Genomic DNA, 12,683 nt, shown 5'->3' with positions numbered 1-12,683 from the left:
CATCCTTTCTCCATTCCCAGTTGTAAATGCCCTTCTCTTCACTCTGCAGGACTGAATCAGGCCATTTTTGCCCCCAGAAATAGGTTCTGGGACAAGGCTCACTCACTAAGGAAGAAGCCGTCTACCATCCCCTTCAGCCACTGTGCGTGAGTCTTTCTAAAAAGATGTTATGACTTGCAGGACCTCCATTTCCGTTTGTTACACACTCACAGGAAGGAGGCGCTTCCCTAACTCTAACTCACACTCTTTCTGCTGCAACGGGTCCCTTATTGGACACAGCACTTAGTATTACCGGCCAGAGCGCAGGCTTGGAGGGAGGCTGGATTAGAATGCTCGCTCAAACACTTAGCAGCTGTTACCTGGGCTTCAGTTTTCAGGGCTGTAAAATTGGAATAATTTTGTACCTTGCTGAGGCCAGAGCCTGGCCCTCTGGAAGTATTATTTCCCTCTGTCCCTCTCCAGGGGCTGGTGAACCCCTCGTCTGGAAATCTCTCGAAGCCGGGAAGGCAGTGCTTGGTTCACTTTGGTCTTTTTCCCCAGAGTCCTGTGGTTCCTAGGTCCTGCAGGCCTCTCTGCTTATTACTGGGTCCTTGGTCTCTCTGGACTATGCAGCCCTCGCACACTTCCTGGCCCAGTCCGCTCCCCTCAGTTTCTCATCACTTCTGGTCCTGCCTTGTGCCTCCTTGGTGGATGTGGTTCCTCCGGCCCTCAGAGCCCCATAGACCGTATGACAGTTGGAGGGTAATAGAGGATTGTGTAAAGTCCAGTACTGGATCGCGTGGGGTGGGCTACGCATGTTGCATGGAGTGAGTTCAGCTAGGGAAAGAGGTCCCAGGGCGATGGAAGCTGAGGTCCTCCTTCAAGGGATAAGGATAGTCTGAGGGTGGTGAGTATGGCAGGATTTGGCTGCATTGTCATGGTGTGAGGCTTTGTGGAGGCTCTGCCTTTCCCCTCCACCCACAATCACCAAGCCCAACACCAGAGGCAAGATGTGGGGCGTGTGGGCTGGGGATGGCAGTGGCAAGCTGCAACCCTGAGGGTCAGAGTGACAACTGTGACGAGCACTCCAGAGCTAATACGGCTCTCAATCACCTCGGACTAAAGGGACATCTTGTTATGTGAGAAATTACACCAACCACATCTGTTGAGGAGAAATCAGGTTAAAGTTTGGTGATTCTTTTTAAAGCCTCCAAAGGTTTGCGTCCATCCAGAATATTCTAGAAGTAGAATGGTGTATAGGAGAGAAGATGTGGGTTTCCAGTCAGAAGCCCTGCATTCATGGCGGGGCTCTCTGGCCTCCGTGTGATCCCGAACCCGCAGGTCCTTGTTTTTGCTCTGGGCTTCGATACAGACTGGCTAGACCTTCCCTCCTACAATCGACAAAATGGAAGCTGGTCTTTCCACAGACCCTCCTTTCTTCTGACTGTTCATATATTTCATGTTCAGAGAAAGACTCAGACAAGCTTAGTGCCCGTGACCTTGTGGTGGGCGCAGGCCAGGTCCAACCCTGTGCAGAGGTAAAGCTGACCCACCTGCAGGTTGTTCGAGTACCCCTGGTGACCCCTTCATGGCTGACATCCCACCATGAGGACATTACTCCACTGGGTTAGGGCTTCATACTTAAGAAGCTGGTCTGTAAAAATGAGAACTTCCTTGGGGGAAAAGGGAGTCCCCATGTCTTTTTTGGGGACATGATGTGGAGGGCCCAGTGGGAGGTGGGCACCATGGGTGGGAGCAGAGCCTGAAAACACTTTGTGATGACTTCAGGGTTTGCTGCTGAGATTTCACTCATCTTCCCGTGACACACGCATCCCCACAAACATATACCAAGGACATAACTGAGGACCAAGAAGTCACAACCTAAGAAACTGTTGCTGGGGAAGAGTTTGCTGTGAAACATCATTTTATTAACTAATTTTATTTTATTTTTTTTACAAAAATAAACAATTTAATGAACAAGAAGTACAAAAGATTCTGGATATTCAAACTCCAGGAAGGGGGAGAGCCTGGTTTTGGCTGCTTTGCGGCTTTCATTGAAAGCAAATGAGGCAGAAAGGCCCCGGCCCCACCCCCACCCCAGGTCCTGGCTCAAACCGCACCTGCTCCCCGACCCCAGTCTTGGCTCATGCTGAGGTGTGCACCTCGGCCCCTGACCCCTGGGCTGGCCTGGGAGTGCCTGCCCCCTGTCGGGAGGTCAGAGATAGCCTCCCCAGGTACAGAATCACCCACATCCTGGAGCTTCCCCCGCCAAGTCTCCTGTCCAGACCTCAGCTGAGAGAACACTCAGAGATGGATTGTCCCCACGCAGCCCCCCGCCTGCCGTGGCAAGTGCAGCAGCAGCAGCAGCAGCAGCAGCAGCAGCAGCAGCAGCAGCAGCAGCAGGGCTTTAGCTACATTCTCACACTACTGAACACAGTGACGGGGCTGCTCACGGAACTGTCCCAGGGAGGGACACAGCCCCCACTGGGGAGACTAGCCTGAGCTTGCTTGCAGCCCAGAGGGTTGGAGAGGCAGTCATCCCCCCAAGATTCCTGGACTAGGAGCCAGCAGTCCCATAGCTAGGCTGGTAAACTCACATTTTAACATTTGGCATTATTGCACGTTTGTCCTGGTCACATCGGTCTGTCTGGGATGTCAGCTTTGTCTGCAGGGGTTCCCAGGTGACATGCAGCGCTGCCAGTGCAAGTCACTCCCTCCACAGGCAAGCCCTGCTGCTGAGGATAGTCAGCTGGTCAGCCGAGCCCTCAGACAGGTCAGCCTGAGGCCTTCACATATGTGGTCTTGTTGGGATCAGGGACCACTTGGCTCCATCCAGTCTTGAAAAAGACCAGCTGCCGACCTGGGGGGCAGAGGTGAGAGGTAACAGGGCTGGATGTTTCTCTTCCTGGATGCAGGGCCATTCTCCCTAATTTGACTGCCTTGAAGACACGTATACCTCTCTCTCATCATCTCAGCACCCCCCCTGACTTACGATGGGCAATCACTATCTATCAACCTCCAGAGAGGTCCTGCCATCTCCCTTAGAAGGGCTTCTCCCACTGGCTCACCTGTCCAGGTGGTCTGGTTGGTGACCACAAAGGCCCGACACTGGGCATGGCTCTCACAGACATCCACAGCCTCAGCCAGGTTGAACACTGAAAGGAGGCAGCCCCCATGGTGGTAGGATGGCCAGCAGCGGTAGTCCTCCTGGGGGATGGTGCTGTCTGGGATGCGCTGGTACTCTGTGGGTTGGGGATGGAGTAAAATGAGAACTCTGTATGCCCAGGTTTGAATGCCCAGGGATGTGTCACTTTCTGAAAAGGGCAGCAAGACTCATCACCTAGGTCAAAGCTAAAGTCCAGCCCAACCCTCTAGCATGGAGATGAAGGCAGCTACCACTGTTGAAACTGGGCTGATTCATCAAAAAAGACAAAGCACAGACTTGGTTTTCAGGAGATACATATCTCCCAAATCGAAGGGCACATAGCTGGGTCAGGCAGTACAAGATAGCAGGCACATGCAAGGGGGACAGACATATACAGGGACCCATGGAGTCCCAGCTGTCTAGGCGAATTGCTGAGGTCAGGACATTTTAGACAGAGCCAAGGCTTCTCAAACTTCAATGTGCACGTGAATCCCACCAAGGACTCTTGTTAAAATGCAGATTCTTTTTTTTTTTTTTTTTTGATGGGGTCTCACTCTGTTGCCCAGACTAGAGTGCAGTGACACAATCATAGCTCCCTGCAGCCTTGAAATCCTGGGCTCAAGGGATCCTCCCATCTCAGCTTCCCGAAGTGCTGGGATTACAGGTGTGAGCCACCATGCCCCACCAAATGGAGATTTTGATTCTGTAGGTCTGGGGTGGAACTGAGAATCTGCACTTCTAACCAGCATCCAGTGTGGCCTGCAAGGGTTCAGAGCAACCTTCATTCACATTTTCTCCTGGCCTTGGGGAGAGAAGTTAGGCAAGTTCCTCAGAAGGGCCTGGGATGGAAGGGAGTCAGGGGTTTTTGAAGTTAAGAGGCATGCAAGTGGACTAAAATGCAAAAAATCATGGCTAGAGTGGGGACGGGGCTGGAGGGAAAAATCTGAGATCTCATTCTACAGAGAGAGCCTCAGAAGCTCTGAAAACTCACAATCCAGTGAGCTGCTCAGCTGCTGGCCTCTTGTTTGCTCCTGTCTTTCCCACTGCCTGGAGAGCCCCAGCTCTGGGCTGATAATGCAGAAGCCCTGGGCCTCTGGCCACCCCGCCCTCCTGCCTCCTTCTACCAGGGACTAGACCAAAGTCCAGGGCTGACTGTGATTTACAGCCCCATAAACGGCATCCTCAGGGACAGAGCCAGCCATTGTTCACCTCGTTAAACTTTATTTCCAGGGCTAACAGGGCTCCCCCACCCCTAAGACTAGCCAAAGCTCCTTGAATATGGAGGCTGCTCACCCCTCAACCCCTGCCAACCCCAGCTAAACCCCAGGGCTTCAGCAGAAGGACCACAGCCTGAAACCAGTGGCCAGAATTCTCCCCCTGCCCTTGGAGCTTCCTGGCTGGTTTCCGTGTGTGCCTCCCCTAACATCCAGTGTCCTTCTAGCCCCCGGAGATTAGAGGAAGGAAAGGGAAGCAAACATATACTGTGTTCCAGCCGTGTCATAGGAACTGCACTAATTGCTTTCACACATTTCACCTGACATTTAATTCCCATAAGAATTTGGTGAGGTGGGTAATGGTGAACCCAATTCACAGATGAGGAAAGTGAGGTTCAAGGGGTAACTTGCTCAAAGTCACATAGCCAGTACATGATAGGGTTTGGAGCCATCCAGAGTAGGGTGTCAGTGTCCACCCCCAGGTTGAAGGCAGAATTATAGTTGCTCTAGCTCAGCTAGAGATGGAACCTCAGATTACTCCATGTCAGCCCCTCCACGATTCTATGTGAGCCCCTAGAGTGGCCTTTGGAGACAAGGGTAACCAGAGAAAGGGTTACAGAGAAATAGGCCACTTAGCCTAATTGGGCAGGGTCATTCACCCTCCCACCTGCTTCTCGCTTCCCTGTGGATCAGGTTGGGGCCACTCACCAGTACTGCTGCTTGCCGTGGAGTTCTGCAGATACTGCCCGCTCTGATACAGGTGCAGCACCTTCTCCAGCTGGGCCAGGGTCTCGTCTACCCCCCAGGCGAGCTCTCCTGCAGAGTGCAGTGTGGCTAAGACAGGAGGCCTGGGGCTCCCACTCCTCCCTGAAGTCAGCAGCCAGCTGCTCCTGGCTCTGCCTCCAGAGCCTGTGCCCCAGTGAACAGAAGGTTGGGGAGTGGGGAGGTTGCAGCAGAATGCCACCTTAGGAAGTGATGGTTTCTGGACCCCCTGCTGCCCTGGGTTATTTTTCTCCCCACTTTTGCTGGGGGAGTGTGCAGGGGGAAGGTGCCTAGAAGCAGATGGGCCCTGGAGAGCTCACCTGTGGCGTTGACAATGCTGTCCAGCAGAGGACGCAGTGAAGGCGGGGCACTGTGAGGCAGGAGGTATGTGAAGAAAAACCTGTGGCAGAGAGAAACCAGTGGCTCAGGGATCCAGCCTTTGGAGACACATCCTTCTTCTATTCCAACCTGGGGTAAACGCCAACCTGGCCAGGGAGCCGGATCCCTCAGGCTTAGCAACCAGGCAGGCTGCTGTGAAGTCTACTCAGCCTCGGGGGAGGGGGCTGGGCGCATGCTAAGACCACACCTAACTTCACACTAACCGAAACCAGGGGCCTGGTTCCCATCCCTTCCCAGGACTTGCCCACCTCCCAGCCCCACATCATCCCCTGACTGACCCCCGGTGTCAGAGCAGCCCCATGGCTGGGGCCCAGTGAGGAATTTCCCAGAGCACAAGGGCCTGGGTGGGAAGGGAAAAGTGCCAGTTCCAGCAGCCCTAGGCTCCGAGTCCAACACTATTTTAAGAAGCTTCCAGCTGCCACCCCCTAACACAGATTCTCCTTGGAGCTATTTTTAGCCTCCCCATCAGAAGCCTGAACGTTCCCTTCTGGACAGGGTAGAAGCCTTCCCTCACTCTGGTCAAGGCTGAGTCTCCCTGCCCAGCTGGCCTCCACGTTGCCTCTCTTCCTGCCATGCCCTCCTGGCCCATTCTCCTTCGATGGAGTTCCTGAATCGGGGGTGGAGGTCACCTGTAGGCATTATAGAGGTTCCGCTTCTCGTTCATGCCCTCGCACCAGCCGTGGGCTGAGCAGGGCAGGGTGAAGTTCCTGGCCGGAAATTCGAGTATGCAGTCAGCACTGCCTGCACACGGCGTCTCCTCCACACGTGCGTCATCCAGGTCCGTCACCTTGAGCTCCCCATCCACCAGCACAAACTGCCGCGGGCGGAAGTCCAGCAGAGTGACGGAGCCCAGTGGGGAGTGGGCCAGGTGGTGGAGGAGGCGGCCCAGGCTCAGGCAGATCTGAGGGGCAGAAGAAAAGACTGCTCACTGCCTCTCTCCTGGATGGGGGTCTGTGGGACTCGAGGGCGCCCTCCTTGTAGAATCTGAACTTTGCTTGTGGGGGTTGGCACTTCTCTCCTGTAGGTCCCAGTGCTCCACAAAGGCCAAGGTCAGCAGCCTTAGAGAGGAGGCCAGTGAGTTCCTATTAACTCTCAGCTGGCCTGACCCTGCAAATGATATGGAGTGGGTGGGAAACGGCAGCAGCGAGGGTCTGGGGGTAATGCATCTCTTCCCTGAAGTTGCATCCTGAATGTAGTTTTAGTTTAGTGTATGGAAGTAGCGGGAGGGTCAACATGGTATTAAGGTCTTTCCTCGTTCTAGGACACTGGCCCTCCCACGGTCAGGCTGAGTGTGAGTGTGTGAGTGCTCCCCTCTTTAAGGTGCCAGCCCCCACAAGCTGGTGTGTACACGGGCACAAGGAAGGGTGAGGAGGGCAAGAGCACAGAAGGTCGGGATCCTCTATGCCTTCCTTCTTTTTTGAACACTTTGGCCGGTGGCTGAGTCAGCCTGTGCGCCTTCTTCCCCTCCCTCTCCCTGGGTGGAGGAGGAGTGGGGGCTGCTCTGGAGGGCTGGCCTTCTAAGGGAGAACCATCCTAGCAAGGAGCCCAGGGCCCGAGCCCTCCTCTAAGCTCACTCGGAATCGATCCTCCCAGGAAGTTTGCAGCAGCTGGATCATTTCTACAGGGGCGCCCAGCTCCGTGATGGTGGTCAGGGTGTCTGGGATGTCCTCGCTGTCCTGGTAGCAGTAGCCATAGAGCTGGGGAAAGCCGAGGGCAGGTCATTAGGTCACAGGGTGGGGGTGGGGACAGGGAAGGGCTGGACTGTCAGGTTCCCCCTCTCTCTCCCCCCACCATCCCTAGGCCTTTGCTTCAGCTCAGGCCAGAAGAGAATGCAGCGTTGCCTGGGAAGCATGCCCTCTCTTTCCTGTAGTCAGACTTCCTACTCATCAAGCCAGCCCCTCACCCCTTCCTACTCAGGTAAATGGGCAGGTCTGGCCACTGGGAGTTAACCACGTGCCAGGCACCCTGCTAAATTGCTCTATGTGCATAACTCAATTCTTATAATGGGCACGGTAGGTACTATTATCTCCAACTTCAGGTGAGGAGGCTGACTCAGAGAGGTTAAGTTGCTTGCATAAGGTGGCACAGCCCATCAGTGCAGGAGCTAAGATGTGAATTTGTGCCACTCGGATTCTACAACTTGTTTTTCTTTCTTTCTGTCTTTTTTTGTTTTTGTTTTTTGAGAGAGCCTCGCTCTGTTGCCCAGGCTGGAGTGCAGTGGCATGATCTCAGCTCTGCTCCACCTCCTGGGTTCAATCAATTCTCTTGCCTCAGCCTCCCGAGTAGCTGGGATTACAGGCACTTGCCACTATGCCCAGCTAATTTTTGTATTTTTAGTAGAGACAGGGTTTCACTATGTTGGCCAGGCTGGTCTCAAACTCCTGACCTCAAGTGATCTGCCTGCCTTGGCCTTCCAAAGTGCTGGGATTACAGGCGTGAGCCACTGTGCCCGGCCACAATCTGTTTTTTCTAAGGATGCTGTTTGCTAAAACACAAGCCAGCATACGGTTGGGCATTATCCCTCCTCCCCTCCTCCAATCTGTATCCCTCACCATTTCTACCTTCTGGCAGCTTCAGTTTTCTCTGTGTGGGTCTTGAGGGAGGAAAAGCAAGTTCCCTCAGATTGGTAACAAGTGGTGATAAGAACAAGGTACCTAAGGGCACATGCCGGGGTGTGTTTTGCATATGAGTGATGTGTATCAGTGGGGTTGGTAGTGAGTGATGATTCCTCCTGGAAGATCAGTTCTTTTGGGGTTACCCTCACAGGGAACTGCCCACTCGATATCATGTGGGGAGAAGCTCTGCACTGCCCAGGGACTTCTGGGGAGCACAGTCTGACTGTCACTACCACCTAAACAGCATCCTCAGGCCTCTCCCTGGCTCTTCCAGCATACTCCACAGCAGCTAGAGACTCGTATGGTGCTCAAAACCACCAGCACCCTGTGGGGTAGAAACACGAAGGCCGAGTTGTCCAGGCCCGACTGGGGGAGAGGAGAACTATGCAGTGGAGGGGTGGGGATGCTGAGCCCATGGCCTGGATATCCCTGTGCACTGTCACCCTCATACCATCGTTCACACCCTCCCCAGAGCCACTCTAGGTCCTCACATGTCCTCTTTCCGCCCCAGGAGTGCCCCCTCAGCTCTCCGTCATCCTGCTGGCATGGGGGAAGGCCTCACTCTCGGGCTGTGACTTGGGGGGCCAGGGCAGCTCCAGGCACCCTCTTCTCTCTCCACCCCCTTCCCATCAGTCCAGGGAGGCCCCAGATCCTGGTGGGGTGGGGGGAAGGTAAGGGGAACAGCCCTGGGGCCTGGTTCTCATTTTCTTGCCCAGAGTCTGAGCCTTTGTGGGAAACTTCTGAAGGTTATTAAACACCCGGAGGTCGTTAAATGCGCTGTTAACGAGGTATTAATCAACACCCCTCAGGAAAAAATAAAAAGACACCATTAACCCCCCCCAGGAAGCGTGAGGCTGAGCATTTCAGTCACATCTTTTGTTCGGTTGGGAGAAGAAATATACTTTAGCAGGGCCAGAATCTGGGCCCAGGCAGGCCTGGGGGCCCCAGGATGACACGGGAGAGGTGGGGAGAGATTGAGGGGAGGGAAGACCCTTGTGCCCTTTGGCCCTGGGCTATAGAGGAGTCAGTCACGTGAGGGAGTGTGTGTGCGTGTGTCAGGGGCGGGATGGGGAGGGGTCGAAGAAGATGGATGGAAAGATCTCGCCCAGGCAATCCCCATGACCAGAGAAAGCCCTGGGAGGTGCAGAGTGGGGCCTGCTAGCCTGGGCATTTTCTATTAGAATCCACAGCACCAACTCTGCGCTGCTCAGAGAGGAAGGGTGGTGGGCCTGCACCACTAGGAACTCTAGAAATGTTCTCTGACTCCTCCCCAGTTCAGCAAACAGTCAAATGGTTTTGAAATTTTAAATGACTCAGAGGTATTAAAGCAGCATTATTTCTAGTTCCCTGTACACCTGCCCTGAAGCCTCCTGGCCAGGAAGACCCCACTGTAGGCTTCCCTGCCAGCAAAGACAGCTGGCGGTCAGAAGATGAATGGGGGAGAGCCACCCTCAAAGCAGTCCCTAAACTCACACTAAAGGGCCCCCCACTTTTCACTTTTCACTTTTCCTGGGTAGAAAGGACCTGTGACCCTCTCTCCCTTAGCAACCCTGTGCCCTGGGGCCACTAACTCTTATTGTAGAGTCTGGGACTCTACAATAAGGAGTCACACAGCCAACCCCAGACAACCCTGGTCTTGGTTTGGTGAGGGAAGGGTGAAAACTATTGTGTTGTAATTTGTTCTTTGGTGCCTTCAGAATTGGGCTGGGGGCCTGACATTTCAGAGGAGGACTGTCCTGTGATATATGCGTGGGGCGTTAGCTGAATGCTTGTTAGGAAGTTTGGGCTGGCAGGAAGAGTGAGGGAGACGTTTCTTAAAAGATAGGAAAGCACATCAAACATCAAACTCGTCTGAAGGCAGAGCGGTCTTGAGTCAAGTAACTAAGACTTTATGTCCTGCTAAGTCACTCAAGATCTCTCCACTCCCTCAGGATCTGGCTGACACCCTAGAGTTTCCAAAAAGTTCCCAAGAGTCCCTGGGAAGCAAAGAGTACAAGATCCTCCCAGTCAGAATGGCCACGTAACCAGGGGCTCACTCCCTGAAGCTGCAGACACAGTGTGAGCTGTGCAGCCGGGCTTCACCACACGCAACTGTTGGTTCTGCCCGAGCTCCCGAGACCAGCTTGGGGCCCAGGGCCTGGTCACAACTGTCTGACCAGGGTGGGGGAATACAATGGAGGAGGGCGAGACTGGGAGCCAACAGGAGTATAAACAGCTTTTCGGCCAATCTCTCCTACTCTTCGATGCCCACCCATCTCCCTCCAGGGCTGGGGCGCCATCTCACTCCTGAGGAAAGGAAAGAGGGACTCCTGGGTTTGCGGTCATTTCTGCCGGGTGCAGAAAGGTTAGTTTGAGTGGGCTGGGAGGTGGCAGGTGTGTGCAAGATTCATCCGCTGGGGAGGCTGCACACACCCCTGTTCACCGGGCCAACAGCGGTCAGGGATTCCCCTCTCAGTTTGCTCAGATATGTGCAAAGGGAATAGTCTGTCTAATCTTAGGATGGAGGGAGACCTGAAAGAGAGGACGTAGTATAAGGGCAGTGCTGGGACTGTGAGAGGCCCACTCTAAGTCTAGCTTGAGGGGACAAGGTGGGGGTTTCAGCTCTCCTCTGTGTCTCCAGCGAACGGGCGAGGCAGAGTCCCATTGAGTAGGAACCTGGGCATTTGGCCTTCTCAACCTTCCGCCTCTTGGCTATCTATATACACTCAGACAGTGTGACATTTAGATCCTCAGGCCGCCAGTCTGTCCACTGAGCTGAGACCTTGAGGCTTCTCCAGGGGCTCAAGGACCCACTTTTAAGGTCTGGGGAACCCTTGGTTCACTTCTGGGAAGGGCTGTGTTCCCTTTTTCTAGCCTGCTCCCCCAGCCCCCTTCCAGTGTCTTCTGGGGTGGCGCTGGGGGTGGGTGGGTGGGGAAATTCTATGGGAATCAAGGCTGACACTTGGTCTCTTTCCAGCCCTTCCCAACCCCGTTGCTGTCCCGTTTCATTTTCAAAACCAGACAAATCACTGGAAGTTGAGAGAAGTTCCATCAAGAAGGGGGACTTTATCACACAGTTGTAATTCTGACTCAAGTGTCTTGGCTTAGGGTCATTTTGGCTTGGGGTAATATCCCTGGTGTTCAACCTCCTAACTCCAGCCCAAAGTACAGTCCTAAGCCCTAATGGACTGCCCCACCCCTGAGTTTTGGGAGCCTCTGTCCTGGTCTGTCTTTAAGAGATGTGTGGAAGCGGAGAAGCCCAGGAGTTCTTCGGTAAAGGGACGCCCACCCAGAAGCGAGAAGCAGGGTGGTGCAGTGGGAAGCGCCATGGTCCGGCTTCTGCGTCTAGCTTAGCCTGGGCGCAGTCACTGGCACTCCAGATCAAGGGTTTATCTTCCAGCCAGGCTGACAAGGTCTTGGGCACTCCCAGCCAACACCGTCACTCCCGCGTCCCCACCCTCGTACCTGCAGCACGTTGGGGTGCCGCAGCCGCTCCAGCAGCACCATCTCCTTAAGCAGCTTGTGGGCCGCCAGCCGATAGCAGCCCCTCCGTACCCCGAACTCGCGCACGCAGCTGCCCAGATCGTGGCCGCTGAAGTCCACCGCCTTGAGCGCCACCGCGGCGCCGCCGGGCAGGCGGACCCGGTACACGGCCTTGGTGTAGCCTGAGCCCACGTACTGCGCGCCGGACACATTGCGAAGCGCGGCGCAGCCCAGGCGCGGGCCCGGGCCGGGGGAGCCTGGGCCAGGAGCCGGGGGCCAGCCTGGGGCGCCGTCGGGCAGGGGCCGGGCCCAAGGGGGCCGGGGGCGCTGCAGGCCGGGCCCGCCCGGAGCCAGGTCCATCAGGCGCCGCCGCTCCGGCCGGCCCGCGCCGGGCCCGGGGCCCCCGCGGGAATAGCGCTGCACCTCCTCGTAGCGCGCCCGGATCTGCCGGGCCAGCTCCCCGCGGCCCCCGCGACGGCCCGGGCCCGGGGCCGGCGAAGGCTCAGGGGACTGGCCTGGCCTCGGAGGCTCCGAGCCCGGAGCGAAGAGCACGTTAAAGACGGAGCCCAGCAGGAAGGAGGCGCAGAAACCCGCGGCCACTGCCGCCCGCCGGCGCCGCATCGCTCCCCTCCCCCCGGCCGGCCGGCCCCGCGCGGCTCCCCGGCCCCGGCCCCGGGCGGCTCAGGCTCCGAGGCGGCTCCGCTCTGCGCCCCGCTGGCCCCCTGCCCAGCCCACGCGCATGGCCCCGGCGGCCCCGACCCCGGCCCCTCGCGGGCGACACATCGGCCTGACACTTGCCTCCCTGCCGCCCTGCCCCCGCCGCTTATAAGGCCCGGAGCCGCCCCCGCCCCCGCCCCCGCCCCCGCCCCTCCGCCTCCGCCTCCCAGCTCCCGGCCCGAGCCCGTCCTCGGCACCGCCCCCTCCGGCCGCCCAGCCCGGCCTTCCCCGCTGACTGACAGCGGGACCTCCTCCCGCGGCCGTCCCGGCCTGGGAAGCGGAGCGGAGGCGGCTCCGGCCCTGCCCTGCCCGCTGTTCCCCAAGCTCCGTCTGGGGCGCGGGGAAGGGGGCGGCGGCCAGGAGGCGCGCGGGGACTCCGCGCCTAACGTG

General features: G+C 56.5%; 1 protein-coding gene across 1 annotated transcript; it reads right to left on the bottom strand.

Moving 5' to 3' along the window:
* Positions 1-1,862: 1,862 nt before the first annotated feature.
* LOC105464911 (protein kinase domain containing, cytoplasmic) lies at positions 1,863-12,343 on the bottom strand. The gene is made up of 7 exons (XM_011713044.3): positions 11,559-12,343; positions 7,074-7,196; positions 6,129-6,400; positions 5,421-5,500; positions 5,047-5,154; positions 3,048-3,221; positions 1,863-2,839 (listed from the first exon to the last, which is right to left on the bottom strand). The coding sequence occupies exons 1-7, from the start codon at positions 12,195-12,197 to the stop codon at positions 2,754-2,756; spliced, it is 1,482 nt and encodes a 493-aa protein (XP_011711346.2). The 5' UTR covers positions 12,198-12,343; the 3' UTR covers positions 1,863-2,753.
* Between the last annotated feature and the right edge of the window lie 340 nt (positions 12,344-12,683).

The sequence above is a fragment of the Macaca nemestrina genome, chromosome 13 (genome assembly GCF_043159975.1).
Source record: "Macaca nemestrina isolate mMacNem1 chromosome 13, mMacNem.hap1, whole genome shotgun sequence".
NCBI classification, from domain to species: domain Eukaryota; kingdom Metazoa; phylum Chordata; class Mammalia; order Primates; family Cercopithecidae; genus Macaca; species Macaca nemestrina.
The sequence above is the reverse complement of the archived record's forward strand: the minus strand, read 5'-3'. Positions and strand labels throughout refer to the sequence as shown.

Coding starts and splice junctions, on each gene's coding strand:
- LOC105464911 (XM_011713044.3), bottom strand. CDS start 12,197: ATGCGGCGCCGGCGGGCGGCAGTGGCCGCGGGTTTCTGCGCCTCCTTC. Junction 6,401..7,073: donor CCTGGGAGGATCGATTCCGA/GTGAGCTTAGAG, acceptor TCTGCCCCTCAG/ATCTGCCTGAGCCTGGGCCG. Junction 2,840..3,047: donor CAACCAGACCACCTGGACAG/GTGAGCCAGTGG, acceptor TCTGCCCCCCAG/GTCGGCAGCTGGTCTTTTTC.